Here is a 21,879-nt window from a genome sequence, read left to right as displayed (position 1 = left end):
ATGGCGCATATTCGCTTCTGTAGACAAGCAAATTATAATACGAAGAAGATTTGCTGCAACTATAGAGAAATGCATACCTTATTAGCTTGCTTCGCCTCTTCTATATAGTGCGTAGTGATCATCACAGACGTATTCTCTTCTTTTATTATCTCCACCAGGTGGTTCCATATTCTACGAAACATTCAAAACTCAACCATCACTGATATACTGGATGATATACTACTAGAGAAAAGAACTTTTCGCAAAAATTCAAATACACCTCATGTTTGTTTGGAAGAGGGACAAGACAAGAAACTGTCCAATTCTTCGGAAGCTAGAGCTGATACCTTTGTTTCACTGAGGTTACTAGATCAAAAACTTACTTAGATTGAAAGAGGCCTCTGTTAAGTTCCGCTCAAAACATTTTCTTCCTTTTGTATTTAGTCACTCATGTCAGATTCGATTAGTGAGTGATGAACAGTCTAGATATTTTGACATTTGGCAAATCTTTGATATACTCTCAAAAGAAGAGTGGGCCCAGTACTGAGCTTTGAGGTACTCCAGTCTTCATGTTCCCTTTTACAGAAAGTATTGTTGTTTTTACTACATAGCTTTGACCTGATAGGTAGGAATCACACCATTCAAGAGCAACTCCTCTTATTCCGGACTGCTGAAATTTCTGTAACAGTATTTCATGATTCACACAGTCGAACGCCATTAATAAATCACAAAATACTGCTGCTCTCGTTTCATCATTATTCAGTTCAGTGTTTACTTTTTTCAGTAATGAAAAAATGGCATCATTGGTATTTTTGAAAGCCAAGTATTTCTGCTGGTTTGAGTTCTCACTGTGTCAAAAAAATCATCTGAATACATGGAATGAAGAAAACTAGTACGGTAGTATCCATAATTCGACGGAATATTCGAGTATCACAATAAAGCTCTAAGCAGTATCAGGGCATGTGTCTATTTCTATCTTTTTTGGAGGGCCTACAAAACCACAGCATTTTTTTCATTGATGTTAATCTACGGGTGAAAAATAAAACTGGTATTTATTCTACCTACTATTTAAAAAACACACAAAAGAAAACCCACCACAAGTGCCTTGAAAAAACTGAACACAATTTATATATTTATTTTGAATAACCAAATACAAAAGGAAGAAAAAGTTTTGAGCGGAACATAATAGACGCTACTTTCAATGTAAGTAAATTTTTGCTCTAGTAACCTCAGTGTAACAAAGGTATCAGCCCTAGCTTTAGAGAAATTGGACAGTTTCTTGTCTGTCCCTCTTCCAAACAAACATGAGGTGTATTTGATTTTTGCAAAAAGTTCGTTTCTCTAACAGTAAATCATCCGGAATATCAGTGATGATTGATCTTTGAATGTTTGGAATATGGAACCACCTGGTGGAGATAAAAAAGGAAGAGAATATATCTGTGGTAATCACCACACACTATATAGAAGAGGCAAGGCAAGCTAATAAGGTAAGCATCTCTCTAAAGTTGCAGCTATGCAACGTTTCAACTGAACCAACATAGCTATTGATATTTTTTCCGGCTAACCTTCTTCGTACCACAATTTGCTGCTCTACGAAAGCGAATATGTGCCATGTGTTTATTGAATCAAGTCTCAAAATCTCATCTAGTTTGACCAACGTAATTTCTGTTCCCGCGTTGTTTATTTTTTGGATGCTAGCTTTCAAGATGCCTTCATACTCTTATTGAATCACTCTGTATTTACCGGTTCATCAACCTAGTATGTGGTATGAATGATTGACCCATCAGTATTTTCAAACGATAATAACTTAGTAATATGCATAGAAACTCTATAAAAAAATATTTTTCATCAGTAATACAAATTAATTTTCTTTTTTTCTCTTCTTGTGGGGTTTTCTCAAGTCGCATGTGTATGCGAATGAATCATAAACTACAGCGGTCCAGAAAGTCAATTTAACCTATGCCATCTGTCAATTTCAGCCTAATTTATGCGCCAGAGCCATGGGAAATTGGACGTTTCGCATCCGCTCTACATAGAGAAGCTGTGACAGGCATTTGAAGAATGTTATATTCCATACATGATGGCATCAATAAGTCTTTCAAACAAATAAAACATTTCAATGATATCTCACACAAACTTTCTTTCATTTAAATTTGAAGATAGGAAGAGCCTAATGGAAGACTCTATACATACGTACCACCATTTTTACAAATGTCAATAAGACAAAGATCCTACCACTTCTAGGGTTCCAACAGTATTTCCTACCAGAGAACATACAACCATCCAATAAAATACAATAAAATGAAATACTGCCTAAATAAATGCATACACAGTATTACTGAAACAAATAAAGCAGAAGATATGAGATGTCCCCAGTCCTTAGCGAAACTGTGATAATTCCCTTCACCAATAGGAGAAAACTGGATGATCTAGTGTCACTTTACCTCAATGGTGAGGTCATTCCATTTGGAACGGAGGTGAAATATCTTAGCATTGTCCTTGATAAAAAAACTCACTTGTGTTATATATTATAATCATGTAAGGTAAGCTGAAAAGTACCAAACCTTCAGTATTTAGAAAACATTAGAATACGGGTTTGGAGAACTGTCGGTTTACTGTCAAATAGGAATGAAGTTGTTATGTCAGATAATTCTTTGTAATAAAGTTTGATCTAAAAGTAGTTGGTCTGTATCCGAAAATACATAACATAATTGGCGACGAGGATAAACTGGTCAATAGTCTGAAGCTGAGTCAAGTCGAACTATAAAAATGTCTTTGGTGGGATCAATTGAACCTTTCAAACCTGGAGAGTCGGAAATATCTAGCTATATCGAGAGAATGGAGCAGTTATTTTTGTGTAATAATATGGAAGAAGAGAAGAAAGTACCTCTATTTCTCACTTTGGTTGGTGGAGAGGCTTACAGTGTTATCAAAGATCTAATTTCACCAGAATTACCCAGTTCTAGGACATATGTGCAGCTCAAAAATGTCCTCCTAGCACATTATTGCCCAAAAAAGCTGATTATTGCTGAACGGTACCAGTTCTATGTATGTACTCAAGAGTCTTCTGAAGATATGAATGCGTTCATAATCAAATTGAAAAAATTATCTAAACATTGTCAGTTTGGACAATTCTTAGATGATGCGCTTCGGGATAAGTTAGTCTGCGGCCTCAAATCAGAAAACGTCAAGAAAAAATTATTATCTGAGGAAAATTTGACATTCAGTAAAGCCTGTCAGATAGCTCAAAGTATGGAACTCGCTGAAAACAAAGCCAAAATCATGGGAATTGATTTGGTGAATAAAGTTGAAACTCAAAGTCATTTTAGGTCAAGATTCAAACAGTCAAGTTCAAGTCCAGTCAGTAGTGGTTCATCGCAGTCAATGAATATGAAGTGTAAACGATGTTTGCGATTACATATGAATAATTCAAAATGTCCTGCAACGCAATGGAAATGTTTTTCTTGTAATACCATAGGACACACGTCAAAATCCCCCATGTGCAAGAATCGTGTCCATTTTGTAGAAGAATTCGAGGGTGATTTTGAAGATCAAAACCTGAAGGTAAAGCAAGAAAACTCAGATAACGCAGAGGAAGAAGTATTTTATTCCATAATCGAAGGCATTGAAGAAGTTCATCAGTCGAGTAATGGTAAAACTAGTCCGGTCATGATTAAACTTTCAGTTGAAGGAAAAATTATTGAATTTGAATTAGATACAGGTTCTGATAGTTCTATTGTTTCTATGAAACTGTTCAAAAAGTTTTTTCCTACAGTTGAATTAGTTAAAGACAATGTGAATCTTAAAACATTATTTGGTCAAGTGAATGATTTGGTTTTCAAAGCTACCGTTGATGTCAAATGTATGAAAAATGGGTGCAGTAAGAGTCTAGAATTGAAAGTGATTGATTTTGAGTCTGGTGTTTCGTTGTTAGGAAGATCATGGTTGAATGTTCTGATGCCTAACTGGCGAGAAAAGTTTGAATGTTATGATACAATGATGGTAAATAATAATGTTTGTAGCAATGAAGTGGAAAATTTTATAAAGGTATTGAAGAATGAGTAGGAGAATGTGTTCAATCAAAATGAATGTATAAAAGGATTCATAGCGAATGTAAAGGTGAGAGATAACGTGACGCCAAAATTCTGTAAACCATACAGAATACCGTATGCCCTGAAAGATAGAGTACGAGAGGAAATTGAAAATTTAGTCAAAGAAGGAATTTTACAACCAGTTGAAATGTCTGAATGGGCCAGTCCGATAGTGGTGGTTCCTAAACCTAATGGCAAAATCAGGATTTGTGGAGATTTTAAATCTACCATCAATCCAGTCATCGAAAACCAGTATTATCCTTTACCCACAGCTGAGGAAATATTTGCTTCATTGTCTGGGGGAAAATTGTTCTCAGTTGTGGATTTGAAAAATGCATATTTCCAAATTGAGGTTAGCGATGAAAGCAAAAGGTTGTTAACGATAAATACTCCTTCTGGTTTATTCTCATATACACGACTTGCATTTGGTGTTAAATCTGCACCGTATATATTTCAATCGGTAATAGAACAAATTCTGAAGAATATATCTGGGGTGCATTGTTATTTAGATGAATGTCTTATAACCGCAGAAAATCATCAGGAAATGGAGAATAGATTAAAACTTGTGTTCGATAGGTTCAAAAAATATAATGTTCGTATCAATTTAGATAAAAGTAATTTCTTTCTGAAAAAGGTTACATTTTTAGGTCACATGATTTCAGAAAAGGGAATTGAACCTACTGATCAAAAAATTAAAGCTATTTTGGAAGCTCCTAAACCAGAAGATGTTCAACAGTTACAATCATATTTAGGGTTGTTGCATTATTATTCAAATTTTATACCAAAGTTATCAGAGAAATTATTACCTCTTTATAAACTACTGCAGAAAGGCGTTTCATGGTATTGGAATCGGGAAACTAATACATGTTTCGAGACCAGTAAAAATTGTTATTGGGCTCGAACATTTTAATGGCTTTCAATCCTATATATCCAATTACATTGACTTGTGATGCGTCCCCATATGGAATAGGCTCTATATTAGCTCATGTACTACCAGATGGGAGTGAAAGACCAGTAATGTATGTTTCTGCTACACTTTCGTCGGCAGAGAAAAATTATAGTCAGTTAGAAAAAGAAGCACTTAGTATAATCCATGGTGTAAAAAAGTTTCATAATTATTTATATGGCAGAAAATTCACATTAATCAATGATCATAAACCTTTACAGTATTTACTCTCACCTTCCAAACCATTACCCCCTTTGGCTGCTGCCAGAGTACAACGCTGGGCAGTTATACTTTCGGGGTATGATTATGAAATCAAACATAAGGAAGGTAAAAAATTGCCGCATGTAGATGCACTTTCTAGGCTCCCACTCAAATCTGAGAGTAGTGGAGAGACTATAAAATATTTTTCAATAGTAAAGGAGTTGCCAATATCATTCAGAGATATTGCTAAAGAAACTCTGAAAGACAATACACTCAGATCAGTTAAAGATTTCATTTTATATGGTTGGCCAATATCAAATAAAAATACAGATTTATTACCTTATTTCAGAATACGAGAATACCTTAATTTAGATCAAGGATGTATCACCTACAATAATAGAGTTTTAATACCAAAACATTTACAACAGAGAGTTTTGTATTTACTCCATGATCAACACCCTGGAGTTGTTAAAATGAAAATGTTAGCTCGACAATATGTTTATTGGAACAACTTGAACAGAGATATTGAAGATTTAGTAAAACAGTGTGAATGTTGTCAATTGAATGCAACAAATGTTCCTGAAGCTCCCCTTACTTCTTGGTCATGGTGTACACGTAAATGGCAAAGATTACATTTGGATTTGGCAAAAAAGAATGACATTAATTTTCTTATTCTCATAGATGCACACAGTAAATGGATAGATGCTTGGATACTCAGATCTACTAATGCATTAAATATAATATCATGTTTAAGGCAATCTTTTGCGGTTTTCGGTCTATCCGATGAAATTCATACAGACAATGGACCTCCATTCAGCTCGGAAGATTTTATTTTATTCTGTACATCTAATGGAGTCAAAGTTTTGAAATCTCCTCCTTTGCATCCATCTTCAAATGGCATAACTGAAAGATGTATTCAGACTTTCAAGAATAATTTTTTGAAACAACTCTATGATGATAAAACTAATTGTCTGACAAATCAAGAAAAACTTGACAATTTTCTTTTCTTCTATAGAAATATTCCACACAGTGTTACTCAGTTATCACCTGCTGAATTGATGCTTAAACAAAAACCTAAAACAAAATTATCTTTACTAAAACCGAATTTGAATGAATACATCAAAGATAAACAGACATATATCATAGAGAAAAGAAATAAAAATATTCATCCCAATAGATTTAAAGAATTCCAAGAGGATGATGAAGTTTATGTTGAAAATGTACGTGGAGAGAGGGATAATTGGTCTAAGGGGATAGTGAAAGTGAGAGTAAGTCCGGTGACGTATATTGTGCTTGTGGGAGATAAACCAAGATATGTTCATTTAGATCATCTTCGTAAGGTTTCAACATTATCTGATGATTTTTCATCTATTGAAAACAACTCTTCATATGATGTTGATTCAGAAGATAAATTACTTTCAGAGGGGAGAAGCAAAACTTCCAATTCAGAGAATGAAAATGAGCTGTGAGATTGACATACAATGCCCAGATCAGAATGAGAGAGTTTTGGTGAAAAAGAGTCATGACTATGACAATAATGCAAAAAATAGCTTATCTGAAAACCCAACCACTACATTACGTAGATCACTGAGAACTATAAAAAAACCTGACAGATACATGTTTTAATTTTATTTGAGAGGGAAGATAATGTTATATATTATAATCATGTAAGGTAAGCTGAAAAGTACCAAACCTTCAGTATTTAGAAAACATTAGAATACGGGTTTGGAGAACTGTCGGTTTACTGTCAAATAGGAATGAAGTTGTAATGTCAGATAATTCTTTGTAATAAAGTTTGATCTAAAAGTAGTTGGTCTGTATCCGAAAATACATATCAACTTGGAACGCTCACTTGGAAAAAGTTTTACACAATGCCAGCCTGTCCCTATGAACATGTCGAAGGATTTGTGGTAAAACTTGGTGTTTAGATCCCAAACAAATCTATTGGATTTATGTGATGATTGTCAGACCAATGACCACTTATGGTGCAATTGCCTGGTGGCCGATGGCTTTACATGAAACGGCCCAAGCGAAGCTCTCTGGCTCACAGAGACAGGCTTGTCTGGCCATCAGAGGTGCCATCAGTACCACAACGTCAGCGGCCATGGATATCCTTCAAGATCTACCTCCTCTTCACATTTTTCTGGAGAGATAGGCTAGATGGACTGCATATAGACTTGAGCATATTGCCAATTACACAAATCATAATGCTGGGTACAACAGATTGTTGGTTGACACTGAAGAAGTCACAGCATTCTGGAAATTTCCTCTGACTTTATGCCTCCAATTGTCAACTACGAACTGCCTTATAAAGTACTATTCCCGAGTAGAGAGGACTGGATCCTCCGGTAGAAAGAAATATTAAGAGCAGATAGTTGTTGGTTCACAGATGGATCAAAAACACCTTCCGGTCCTGGTGTAAGTTTTTTAGTCGCAGACCCAGGACAGAGATATCAACCTGCTTAGGAACCTATGCGACTGTATTTCAAGCGGAAATTTACGCTATTGAATTGTGTGCTGAGACATTGAAAGAATCCAACCACATACACAAATGAATAAAAATATTTTCGTACAGTCAAGCGGTGTTGGAAGATCTTAGCTCCTACCGAGTAACATCTAAATTGGTAGCAAATTACTAAAAACAGCTCTCCTTGATAGAAAGACTTAACAGATTCTCTCTGGTCTGGATTCCTGGCCATACTGGTCTGGAAGGCAATGAGACTGCTGACTCCCTTGCAGAGGAGGGTGCTGCAAGCAGCTTCATCGGACCAAAACCTGTCATTGGCATCGCTCTTATCCAAACTCTTATCCTGGGGGAAGAACACTTTCCAGATATACTCCATTAGACTGACGGTCAGTCAACCAAAAACGGATCAAATTAACTGAGATATTGAATACCCTTGCCACCTGGATGGCAAGAAGATTTATGGACTTCTGGCAGAATCTTCCAGGATTGGCTCACTCCAAGGCCTTCATTCACCCTTCGAAGCTTGATACCAAACAGTTGTTGGTACAGTACAGTAGGGATGGACTTCGATGTCTAACAGGCCTTCTCACATGTCACTATCTTTTGAATCATTACATGCAGAGACTCGAACTGTCAGAAGACAGTGTGTGTCGCCTCTGTTTGGCAGGCACAAATTATATGCCTGCCAAATCAGGTTTTAAGAGTTCGGCAGAGCCGTACTTTTACCATCTGACCTGAAAGACCACTCACCATACAAACTAATCGGCTTTGTTAAGAAGCTGGGTTTATTTGGTCGAAAGTGAATAGGTGTGAGCCACAATAAACCCTTGCGGGTTGCGGCGGAAGGTCGAATAGACCCACTCACTTTTGACCTCACCTCGATGTAACTTTTATTCATTCATGTAGGAATATAAGTATGACCATAAGTATCTACGTTGATATAGTCAAACCACAAATATCGTTGATCATTCATAACTACTCAAATCATGGTAATAATTGTTTATTCATCGATATCTAGTTGAGCATAGACATTTTGAAACTTATATATTTATTTTTAAACTGCTTCACTACTACTATACACTTTCATACTTTTATACTCATTCCACATGCAAGCAACTTTTTTTGCTTTCGTGGTTGCGCAATATTTATTTTTATTGCATTTCTTATGATATCATTATTTTGTAGAGGATCAAATAAACATTATTATATTATCATCTTCATTTCCCATTTTCAGATGTACCCTTTTCTGCAAACGGATCCAATGTTCAACAAACTCTTATCCTGAGGGGGCAACGCTGTCCAGATATACTCCATTAGACTGACGGTCAGTCAACCAAAGACGGATCAAATTAACTGAGATATTGAATACCCTTGAGGCATGGAGGCAGCTCAAGACGATCGGGACGGGATTAGAGAAGGCGTGGAGGGATGATTTGTTTCGATGAAATGCAGAGTGAAGAGTTAACTTGCTTCAGTAGACTCTAATAAAATCCATTTACGATATTGACCTGGAATGAATTTGACAGTGTATGCTGTGTTAAGCTAGAAAAGTTGGAGAGAGTGAAATGTCATCTCTCACAGAAATTAGGATGAACGTTTAGTGGAAAATGGGGTCACAGTCGAGACATTCACAATCACAGATGACATACTGTATCTAATAAAATGGAAGAGGGATGATTTCAGAAGAGATTATTTCAGAAAAGAAAGGTTTTAGCTTTCTACTTCTCCATTCTCATACAAATATATGGAAATCTTCCAAAGAAAGGTAGAGGTCAATGGGCAGGTTTCATGATTTTTGGTTTACAGTTCAGTTGATAGTAATTTCAAATTGAAAAACAGTGCACTTCGTTTCAGATATCTAACAAAGTTGTTTTCGCCTAATTAGTTATAGAAAATCGGATTTTCTGGGCCCTTGACATCACGGGCCTAGTCCCGCTTCTTGTTCAATTGATTAATAGGAACAATACACATAATCAATATTGCCAAACCGTAAAATTCTCGGAGCGTATAAACAGTTTCTGCTTCATTCGTGATTCAAAGTAAAATCACAGTCACTTTCGACAACTAAATCTAAGAAACAAGTGCAAGAAATGCATTGGAAGAGGGAATTGATTATACATGGAATCCAATTAACACAAAACGCAATAAAAATGTTATGTTCAAAATATATACGGCCGTAGAATGTTGATATCACAGAAATGTTACTAAGGAATGTGTACCTATATGAACCCGTTAACGTATAAATTATTGAAAAAATTCTCTACATGAAATGAAATTTCCACGAAAACCATAGTTGGAAATAATTCCTATATCTAAAATCAGTACACAAAATCGAAAGATCACAAAATATTTACCTGAACTATTATTTCATACATTACTTAATAAAATACTGTTATGAAAATCAAAAAATGTAGTAAACTGGATTGAAGTTTTTATTACAACAATTTATGGTTGGTATGTTATACCATATGTTGGTTATGTTCATATGATATATGAACATAAAAAAAGAAGATTAATTTCAAAGTTTATTTTATTTACTCCACAATCCTCAATCTGTTCAACTGCAATTTTTTTTCAAAAAAAAACTTTTTGTCTGATTTGGCTGATATGTTTCAACAACTAGATATAATACATATTTCAACCATTTTGGTGGTACTAATGGTAAAATTCAAATCAAAAATAAGCTGAATTTTCTTTCGAGACCTACTTTTTATAAAAGGAAACGTTCTTCGATTAGGAAATTATAACAAACAAATCGGATTATAACATTGTGTTCACACCGAGCTGACAATAATAAAAACAGAAATGACGTCTGTTGAATTGGATCACTATATTTCAGTTATGTGATTGGATATTAAAACCAATACACTTGGCAATGCGAAGAAATAACTTTCAGGCACAAACTGGAAAATAAAGCCCTCTCGAAACAACTATTTTTCTATAAGTATTGAATTCCACGAAAGAAAAATGTTTTCGAAATGAGTATTTGCATATGATTTCGACACATACAGTATTGCTTGGAAAACTTGAAGTGATAGGGTTTAATGGAAATTCATTGCACTGCTGCAGAGTGCTGCAGATATATATATATATATATATATATATATATCTTTGGGTGATCAGCAGAACGGAAGTGTACACTTCCGTTCTGCAATATTTCGATGAAATATTTTATCATATTCAAGGAAAAGCTACAAAATTTTTATGATGGTGATACAATATAAAAATTAATATGAAAGGTCTCAAACTTACTGTTAGTGAGGTTGGCTGTGTCGAAAAGAATGTTACATTCAAACAATTGATGTCAATATAATGAACAAGTCACTACATCAAAAGAGGTTGACTCCTCACTGGATACAAAGAAGAATATTGAATTAAAATTTATTGACAATCGTTATTTGTTTCAAAATTATGGATTACAGGTAAAAGCCATGTGATTGAAGAACACAAGAGAGAGAGAGAGAGAGACAAAAAACAATTGACAATGACAGCTGTCATGTAAATCAGTTTGAAAAAGTGTGTTAGTTTGTCGATGGTAAAACTATGGAACAAAAGAGAAATATTATGGTGCAAGTGTGATGATCAGAGACATCTGCTGTTCTATAAGTAACTCAATGAGAAAAACCCAAAAATCAAATATGTTGATCAATTGACAACACCCTCATTAGCCTTGAGGAAAACAAATGCAGAGGAGTTAAATGAAAGTAAAACCCTGCCAAAGAGAGGTCAGAAGTTTGTTAATAAAGAAAATTTTCAAAATATTATGAATTATGTTGATGAAAAAGCAGAATTATCAATCTACCCACCAATGCCGACATGAAAACTTGGCAAACTAACTTTGGTGTCACACCAATAGGTGGTTACACTTATGTCTCGCTTACGTTTACGCAGTTATTTATATTTTGGCAATGTACTTGGTTTGGTACTGTTTTTGGTTTTTCACAAATTGTCTTCAGTCGAGGACCGCCTGCCCGGTACTGGCGATGCCCAACAGCCTGAAACAGCTGTCCACCGGTGGCTCTTAAATTAAAATTAATATGGGATTGATAAGAACGAACATTGAATTATACAAATATTTCTTATGATTATTTAGTTGCAAGTTACTTTCCTCAATTCGTCAATTATCAACAATTCAAAACTACTATATTTATACTGGATATTTGTAATATTTCAATACACTGTTCAGCAATTGTGTATCTCCTGGCTCAACAGACAGTGTTCACATACAAACGAAATAGAACACTAGCAATAACCGAATAACTATCATAATGCGTTAGTGAATTTTAATCAGGCCTTCTAGAATGGGAGTGAATGTCACGTTAGCAGAATATCTAAGACCCTCCATCAGCGTTCACCCTAGGGGTTCTTAAGAAAGGCCGAGGTAGTTTCTCTTCAATACAGGTGGTGAAAAATAGACTGAAATTTCCTTTTGGAAAACAATTCTAGAATCCTAAATTCATTCGGGTCATTTGAAGATAAATAGTTTTACTGAAAGACAGTTAATTGAAGCTCTCATGTTTTATTTGATGTACGAGGTTGGAAAAACGCAGGTATAAATATATTATATCTAAGGAGAACTACTTTGAATGGAAAAAAAAATCAAATTGATGTCTGAATTAATATTTTTAACGAAAATGAAAATTTACGTTATTTTTTCAACAAAACTCGTACATCATTCTTGATTAACAATATACGAGGCTACCAAAACCGGTCCGTTACAAGCCTAGTTTTGATATTTACCGCCCAACACTATGCTATGAACCGTTTTTGGAAACTTTCTTTTTCATTGATATTCATGATTTGAGTTTTTTATCAATCTTATAAATAACGTCTTCATGGACACATGTCTTCGAGATTTTACTTAGGCTTTTACTTTCAGCAATGCATTCATAGTTTATCCTAGCACCACTATACCTATATTCATTTTCAAAAACATGTTTCCTAACATTCTGAGTATCAAATATGGTGTTCACACTTCAGACCTGAAATTATTTTTATTTATAAGAAATATCGAAGATGTTCAAGAAGAACGGCAATGAGGTTCAACAGAAAACAGTAATTCAAATCATAAATATGTCCAGGAATTCAGTGAGTTCAGTGAAACTTGTTCCGTTGCTGAAATGAAAAGAAATATTCACAGTGTTTTGGATGAAGCACCACAAAGAAAAGTTTTGAATACCCTCCACATCACATGGTGACACGCTTGTTAGTTAGGGAAGCCACAGATTATGCTGTAGACGACCCCTCCCGATATAGAAGGCCCCGACACTCTGTCGAATGAGGCCCTCATGTCCCCCGTTAAAGGATGAATAACTTTTTCATCCATCCCACCCCAGCCAGGTATCCCGTGAAGGGCGACACTGATGTCCTAGGACTTCATGCCGTTATCTATCAGTTGTGTACCCATTGGCCCCTCTCAAGGCCAACAATCAGCCAAAAGGGTAGGGGAGCTGGCCTCCAAACCTGGATGAAATTAGGATGAATCTCGTCTGGTGACACGCCAAATACGAATGTCTCACGAAACGGTAAGGAAAGCACTAAATAAATTTTACTTGTATAGAATCAAAATCATTCGCTTCACTGATCAGTGTATGTTTCTCTCAACAGAACTGTTAACAAATGAAATTGCCGCCAATAACAACTAGTTTGGAAAATCAAATTGATGTGGCTGTCAACATGATTGTGCGAAAGGATCTTATAAACTTTCAACAAGGTAGAGCTCCACCTCGATTCATTTCTTCATTTAGACAGTGGCTAATTGTTGGATTTCCTGGATGACGAATTGTTCCAAGAGGAGCAATTAAATGACCACAACGTTCACCCGACTCATCGCCCCTAGATTTCTTTCTAAGGAAATTCGATCATGTATAAAACACAGTATCGAGATTAGACTTGTGGAATTGGCCGCGGTCCTAGTGCGCCCGACTCACTATCGGAAGACCGTGGAGTCGATCCCGCCTGAACCAGATATTTTTACTGAGAGAATTTATCTGGTTGAAGCTGGAATGATTCTGCAACCGTGTTAGGAATCACACGTTGAAAGGTAAGACCTCGTTAGTCCTTAGCTCGCACAAGTTTATCAACTTCTGAGAGTTGTCGTTCGTATGAGGGGGAAAGCTGATTAACAGATTTTAAACAGATTTTTTTTCAGGAGAAAAAAATGACTATATGTTGAGAAATTCAGATAGAAAATTGTCTGAATGTTAGAAAGGACTTTCAGAAAAGACTTCACAACAGTTTAGAAGAACAACGTTTCGAACACTGAAAGAACTGAATTACTTTTTATCATTTTCATATTTCATTGCACAACATGTCCTAAAAATTTTGTTCGTTTTTATGGGTCTACTTTAAACTGTAATATCTCAGTGAATACTCATTCCATTCAAACGAAATAAACGCCATTTGAATAAGTGCACTTTTGATACCGTAACACAAGTCGAATAATGCCGTCAGCATTGAAATTGTGAGCTCGGGATTCGATGTAATCGACAAAGGCCGTTTTTGTCTAGTCCTGATTGTCGAAGGTTCTACTGGTGACACAGTTTTCGAAGTGCTTGAAAAGTCCGTAGTCGTTTGGCAAGAGATTTAGACAGTATAGTAGGTGAAACATAATTTCGACGCTCAATTCTCTTAATTTTCGGACAATGATTTGTGGAACGTCGGGAGGAGCGTTCTCGTGGAGCAGATTTGGACCTCTTTTATTGACCAGTGTTGGCTGCTGCCTACGCAATTTTCGGTACATTTTGTCGTTTTCCTCACAAAAAACACAGGTGTGATGATTTGGCCAATTTGTAGAAAATTATAGTGAATCGCACTACCTGCTGACCACCATACAGTGACCATGCTCTTGTTTGGTGTATTTTCGTGCCCGAGTGGCTCAACGGTGTTCAACTACTATCCTGGACGTTTCCTGTTGTCGTAGAAGATACACTGTTCATCACACGTTAGTTTCCGATCAGAAAAAGAATCGTTTTGGTTGAGCAAAAGCAAAGAATAACAGGGGCCCGATTCTCAAATCTCGAAAGCTGCTAGTTGTATGCAAAAATTAACGTATGTTGAATGAAAATGATGATTTGGTATTCTCAGATGTCGAAACACAAAATTTTTAGTAGACAAAAGATGGAATGGATTTTGCCCACTCGAAATAATAGTCACCAGACGAATTTGCAAAATATTACAGTTGATGTTGTTGTGTTGTTGACCGAATATTTGATTTGTGCATCACAATTGTGAAGTAAATCTAGATTAGCGAACAATGTATGATGATATGTTAGCTGTCATAGAAAACCTAAAAAACCAGGAAGATGCACTCTTACTGTGAGGCACCCACTTCTCAAACTTCCTGACCTTTCCAATATGTTATAAACCATCAAATATCACATGAAAGCGGACGCTCAGTTTTTTCGCCATCCCACGCACGGTTTGTGATGGGGCAGTCTCTGAGTTCTGAATTACTGTAGGTCGACCACTCCGAGGCTGAAATCTCCAGAACAAACTTTCGCATTCATCAATACTATCATTTCCAAATGCCCGGTTGAAATTTCGGAATGTTTCGGCAGCGCTTTGGTTCAATTCGAATTCGTAGAGGATAAATGGGCAAAAATCGCTCAACTGAAGAGAAACCATAATTAAAATTTGGGAAAGAACTAACAACATCAATGTATAGAGTTAGGCTGGGTTAGGTCCGAAGTGAGTGAGTCTATTGGACTCTCGACCGCAACCCGCAAGAGTTTATTGTGGCTCACACCTATTCAGACTCGACCAAAGCTCCTTCGGCTCTGCCGAACTCTAAAAACCTGATTCGGTCCCAAGCAAGGCAGGCACAACCTATGTTCTCTGCTGATTCATAATTTTCCAAACGAAGGCGACACACCTGTAAGAAGGCCTGCTGAACATCGTAGTTCATCCCTACTGTAGTCCTACAACTGTTTATTATCAAGCTTCGAAGGGTGAATAAACGCCATGGAGTCAGCCAATTTTGAAAGATTTTGCTAGAAGTCCAATAATCTTCTTGTCATACAGGTATTCAATCTTTGTTTGGCAAAGTCTGAAGTGATGCCAATGACAGGTTCTGATTCGATGAAGCTGCTTGCAGCACCCTCTTTTGCAAGGGAGTCAGCAGCCTCATTGCTTTTCAGGCCAGTATGGCCAAGACCAGAGACTGTTAAGTCTTCTTATCGAGAAGATTCGTTTTTGGCAATTTGCCACCAATTTAGATGTTGCTCGGTAGGAGCCAAGAGCTTCCAACGCCATACGAAAATGTACGAGAATATTTTTATCGACTTGTGTGTGAGGTTGGATTCTTCCAATCTATCCGCACACAATTCCATGGCGTAAATTTCCGCTTGAAATACGGTCGCATAGGTTCCTAGGCAGATTGATATCTCTGTCCTGGGTCTGCGACTGAAAACACCTACTACCAGAAGGTATTTTCGATCCATCTGTTAATCAAATGCTATCTATTCTACTACTCTCTACTCTACTCGGGAAGAGTACTTCATAAGGCAATTCGTAGTTGACAGTTGGAGGCATAAAGTCAGAGGTCATTTCTATAATACTGTGACTTCCAGTGTCAACCAACAGTCAGATGCACTCCGCATTAAATTGATTTGTGCAATCGGCAATGTGTACAAGTCTACATGCAGTCCATCTAGCCTCTCTCTCCAGAAAAATGTGTAGAGCAGGTGGGCCTAGAAGGATATCCATGGTCGATGACGGTGTGGTACTGATGGCAGACTGATGATCAGACTAGCCTGTCTCTGTGAGCCAGAGAGTTTCGCCTGGGCTGTTTTCTGTAAAGCCTTCTGCCACATGTATAGAGTACAAAATTGTCTATCAATCAGTATATTCCACAACACAGTGGAACTCATATTCATCTAGACATGGAGCTGCAAAAACACACAACACTTGAACGGAAACAACATATAGTTCCGGTTATCATCAATTGCTTCATGATATCTATCAAAAATGCCATAAAAACTCAGTAAACTTAACAGAAGAACTTAGTAAACTCTTCAACCAACAATATTAAAATACGACTTGCTTCTGATTATCAAATTCAATTCATTCGTCCTCTTCGGATGTAGTTTCATTTATAGTAGGTCAATGTTTCTGATTTCCTTTTCTCTCTTATTCAACAAATATTAAAGATGGAAATTATAGATGAGGAACTGTGATCCTTCTGACACAAAAATGTATATCTATCCGTAGAGAAGACAAAACTGTACTCAACTCAAAATCTCAAAAATTCTGATTCCTTTATATAATTACCCATCGATCCCTCTACGAAACCCTTCATCACTTGGAAAGATCGATCGCAGATTATGTGAAACATGTTCTTTCTTACGAATCAGTAGAGAGTTGTCCTGAAAATCTTGAGAAGAACATTGGATTAGATAATTTAGGAAACACTTGCTACATAAAAAGCATTTCACAAGTGTTGTTCATGACGAAGAATTTCAAGAACAAGGTTATAATGTTGAACAAGAACGATAATGTTTCAATTATTCACCAAACTAAAACACCTGTTCATGCAGCTGCAGCCCTCCAACCGATTTTCTGGAGTCTTTGAAGTCCACCAGATACTCGTTAGGACAACAAATTCTTGGGGTTCTTGGGGTTCTTTTCGTGAGCAAATCAATAGCAGAATCAATACTCCTGGCCGCTCTGGATTGAATAATTCCGTACAGTTTATCTCGTCTTGTGTTTGTAAATCTTTTGCTGGGAAAATCTTCACTTGTTTACTTTGTAGTAAATGTTCGAGAGGTAGCAAAAATTTCTGGAACTTCAACTTTCGTTTCCTAATATGACTAATAACCAGTCCGTGAAAAGCTTATTGGTAAATCATCTGAAAATGGAACTTTTAACAGGTGATGATCGACTGTATTGCCAAACATGCGCCAAACTAACTAACTGTTATAAGGAAACAAGTATAACTAAGGCACCAGTCAATCTAATAATAACACTGATGATCTGCAAACATGACTCAACCTCTGACGGAAGCACCAAACTCTTACGAAGGTTCGAAATAGATGAACATTTCAATCTAGTAGACTACTATAATAATATTCATGCAGTCATTGTTCACTGTGGTTCTGGCCTTGAATCTGATCATTCTTACGCCCTGGTCAAAAATGAAAGGACTGTTTTAAGTTTGACGCTTGTCGTGTCACTAAGTGTTCTGGCGATGTGTTGAATTTATTGGAGCCTCTGGAGACACCCTACATTTTGTTTTATAAGAGAGAGGACATTGGTGAATCAAGATTTTCAGATTATGTGGTGCTGCAGGTTTTTCCGAATTTTTTTCAGCTGAAAAAGCAAATGCGCCACTGGAATCAATGAAGTCGCCTCGGAGCAGCTATTAATTTTTGTTGTTATTTTTTAATTTCATGATTTGCATTTTGGAAGTGTTATTACTGTGTTATTACATTTGCTGATAAAAAAATAATAAAAAGTTACCAATTTATTGTTTTATCGAATATGAACAGACCTTGGTCCTACTCACTCACGAATTCCAAGTAATCCTTCCGAAGACATGTATCGCGAATATCCTTGAACAGCTCCACGATGGTCGCACTGGAGGGCATTTTGGAGTAAATAGAACTCTAGCGAGAGTACGTGGGAGGTACTATCGGGTCAATTGTCGTCGATACGTGAATGAGGGGTGTAAGTGCTGTGACATGTGCTCTCTAAGAAAGGGTCCAAAGAAAAGGCAAAGAGGAAAGTTGAAGCAGTACCTATGTGGGAGCCATTTCGAGAGTATCGCAGTTGAAATTCTGGGACCACTTCCTATGACCACATCCGGTAACAAGTACCTTATGGTTGTGATGGACTACCATCACAACCAATTGGCCAGAAGTAGTTGCCAAACTCAACCAAGAGGCTAAAACGGTGGCAGAAGCCCTGTTGCAGAACGTAATTGCCACACACGGAGTACCCCAAGAACTACATTCGGATCAGGGCTGCAACTTCGAATCGGATTCATGGAGAGAAATGATGACTCTGTTGAGAATAAGTAAGTCAGTCAGTTTCTTCCAGTGAATAATAAAAATTCGATTAGGAGCTCATTTCGGATTTTAGTATAACTTTCAGTTCTGAACAATTCATCCGAGAAATATTTTGTTTAAATTATTTTATTCCTGAAAGAATCCAATATTTTTGGCCTATGTATTATGTTGTTCGACTATCAATAATAATAATACTTCTATTGCAAAATGGTTAACACAAGACACAGTGCAAACGTCAGGGTCAGGTAAAAAAACAAGTTGAAATGTATTCATAAAATCTATGAATCGTGAGAGAATGAGAATATTAAGATATTGAGGTACAGTACAAAATCTAAAAAATATAAAAACAGTACTGGAATACAAAGACCGCAGACTAATTCCAACATACATACATGTTCACTGCATCACACAATTGAAGAAGTATCTGAGACTGATTTTAGCACATATACATGTTTATTAAATTCAACAACTAAAAGAATAAAAGCATTTCTGCTTCAAGTAGCTTATGACAGAACTTCTGTCATTACAAATGCATCTTATACAATTATCGGTATGTAGTATTCAAATTTCGATTGTGTAGTTCATGAAAAAGAAATCCTCATTTGTTACAGACTCAATGAATCACACCGTATAATGGTGAATGTAATGAAAATAGTACTCATATTCTCGTAAAGAAACAGAAAAGAGCGTCTATGTCATTGGAAGTTATTTTTGTGATAATAAACAAACTATCCAAAAAAAATCCAGCCAGAACCAATAGATATCTGGGTGAGTCCGAGCCACCCAAGGCACATCATGGCTAATTACAGTTCCGTCTGTCATGTAAAGATCAGAAACAATACACCCTAAACCAGATATCTGTTCGAAGATTCGAACCAATGAACTTCGTAATATTTATATTCATTCGGACAGCTTCAAGTTTGATAGTCCTGGGCCTGTGTCTGAGACCGTCGCCATATCCGTCCAAATCGTGTAACGTGAAACACTTATTATGCAGTAGCAATACTTTACTCTGGCATTGGAGGGCCAGCTTAATAGAAGCCCCAGCAACACTTAATATCTGGCGTCGGTAGTGGCACTCCTGCATTATTAAATACTATATCAAGCGGCCGGTCTGCCGAGAATTACTCGGCAGATTGCGCCTCACCCGAAGGACTGAAGAATACGTAATTCAATTTATACATGTTATTCAGAACGACATGGACACTATGACAGGGTTGAAAACATCCATATTTTCCTCTAAATCTCAGGATTTCGGAATGCAAACGATCCCAAAGTTTCCAAGGAGAATTAGGACAAAGCGTAGTTTCTTTCAGTTGAATTCGTTTTCGACCTACTTTTATGAAATAAAGACGAACAGTTTTATTAGCAGAATAGAAGTATTTGTTTCTAAAGAATTTTTCTTTCGTGTAATTCAATGTTTATATGAAAGTAGCTATTTCAGGAGGGCTTTTTCTTACAGTTTGTGTCTAAAAGTTACTTCTTTGCATGATCTACACATCTATGTATAGAGTTATCACTTTTGAAATTGATTACTTCCTTCCTTCCTTTGGAAGATTCCCACTTTTTCTTTTGTATGATGGAGTAATAGAAAGCCAAAAACTTTCTTTTCCAAAAATTAATTACTCCTAAAAATATAATCCTTTCAATATAAACAGAATGGCTAGTTCTACAAAGTGGATATTGCCAAAGGAACATACATTCTAGATACAAGATTTTTTCCTGATCCAAAAATAGAATCTCCATTGTAGAACTACAAACTGTGAAACCATAGTAGAAGACCAAGTTATTAAATATTGAACGAAATCCATTCTTTGTAAAGGAAACCAGAGTTTTCATCGACCATTATTTGGGTCACAACTATACATCATATTTCAGAATCATCTAATTATGTAAAACGAATTTGAAGTAGATATAGTGTTAAAACTTTTTACAAAACAACAAATACACTGAAATCTATACTCACTCACTAAAAACAAACAGTAAAAGGAACAAAAATTGCATTCATTAGATACCTTATTCTTGTGGTAAAAGTTATATTGGTGAATCGTCAAGACCATCAAAAATGCGTGAGACTACACAATCAACAGGATCAAAACTTCAAAAATACACACATCGGAAAAGTCTAGGGATATTTTTATAACATACTAAATATCATAAAAATAAATGCATGAGGTCGTTTAATTTCGATTAAATTGGTACACTCGACCACCCTGTATATATCTATGGGTTGAACAAGGCCTGCAAAAACGGTAACTAATCTTTTATCAAGTTTTTTACAAACTCTAGGTTTTCGGCTAAAATGAATAATCTGAAAGTATCGAGTTTGTACATTCTATGCAGTTCTTGCTCAGCAATTAAACTGGAAATATTGTGCTTTAACATGGAACGCCATCACTTACCATTGGTAAGATGAATAGAGCTGTAGGGCTTCTTCAAGGTGGCACACGACAAAATGATGTAGCTCTTCGTTTGGGGGTCTCCCAAAGTGTTATCAGTCGATTGTGGCGGCGTTTCCGTGAAACTGGCAGTCCAGCCGAACAACATCCAGGGCGAGGACGCGCTTCAACTGCAGTTCAAGACCGATGTTTGGTCTTACCCGCAAGAAGACAACCGACAATCACAGCACCTGAGTTGGTTAACGTGTTGCAGCAGACTAACCAGGTAACCATTGGTCGTGATACTGTCAGAAATCGACTGCATGAAGCAGATCTCCACAACAGAAGGCCACTTAGATGTCCACCTTTGTCGAGAGGCAATCGCGGTAGAAGATTAAAGTGGTGTCAAGAACATCAAAACTGGGATGCAAATGATTGGGCCACAGTTTTGTTTACAGACGAATCCAGATTTGGATTCCATCCAGATTCTCGTCGAGTAAGACTGTGGAGACGACCTGGAAATAATGAACGTTTCAGACACGTCCAGGAAGTCCATACATACAGAGGTGGTACAGTAATGCTATGGGGCGGAATCATGATCGGCGGCAGAACCGATCTTGTTTTTCCAAATCGCTCCGTCACAGCACGACAGTACCTCGACACCATTCTTCTACCTATCGTCCGTCCGTTTGCTGGTGCTGTTGGTGAAAACTTCCACCTAATGCACGATAATACTCGTCCACATGTCGCGCGTCTAGTGACTGACTGGCTCACCAACGAAGGAGTTGATGTATTGCCATGGCCAGCACAA

General features: G+C 36.7%; 1 protein-coding gene across 1 annotated transcript in view; it reads right to left on the bottom strand.

Moving 5' to 3' along the window:
* Positions 1–18,270, bottom strand: part of LOC111503313 (juvenile hormone esterase) — a 62,469-nt gene extending 44,199 nt beyond the window's left edge. The window contains exon 1 of the mRNA XM_074174243.1: positions 18,193–18,270. Coding sequence (XP_074030344.1) covers positions 18,193–18,270 — 78 coding nt within the window. The remainder of the gene's footprint in view (positions 1–18,192) is intronic.
* Between the last annotated feature and the right edge of the window lie 3,609 nt (positions 18,271–21,879).

Source organism: Leptinotarsa decemlineata, unplaced genomic scaffold, assembly GCF_025532065.1.
Source record: "Leptinotarsa decemlineata unplaced genomic scaffold, Ldec_3_MD MMD2_tig00000505_RagTag_RagTag, whole genome shotgun sequence".
NCBI classification, from domain to species: domain Eukaryota; kingdom Metazoa; phylum Arthropoda; class Insecta; order Coleoptera; family Chrysomelidae; genus Leptinotarsa; species Leptinotarsa decemlineata.
The sequence above is the reverse complement of the archived record's forward strand: the minus strand, read 5'-3'. Positions and strand labels throughout refer to the sequence as shown.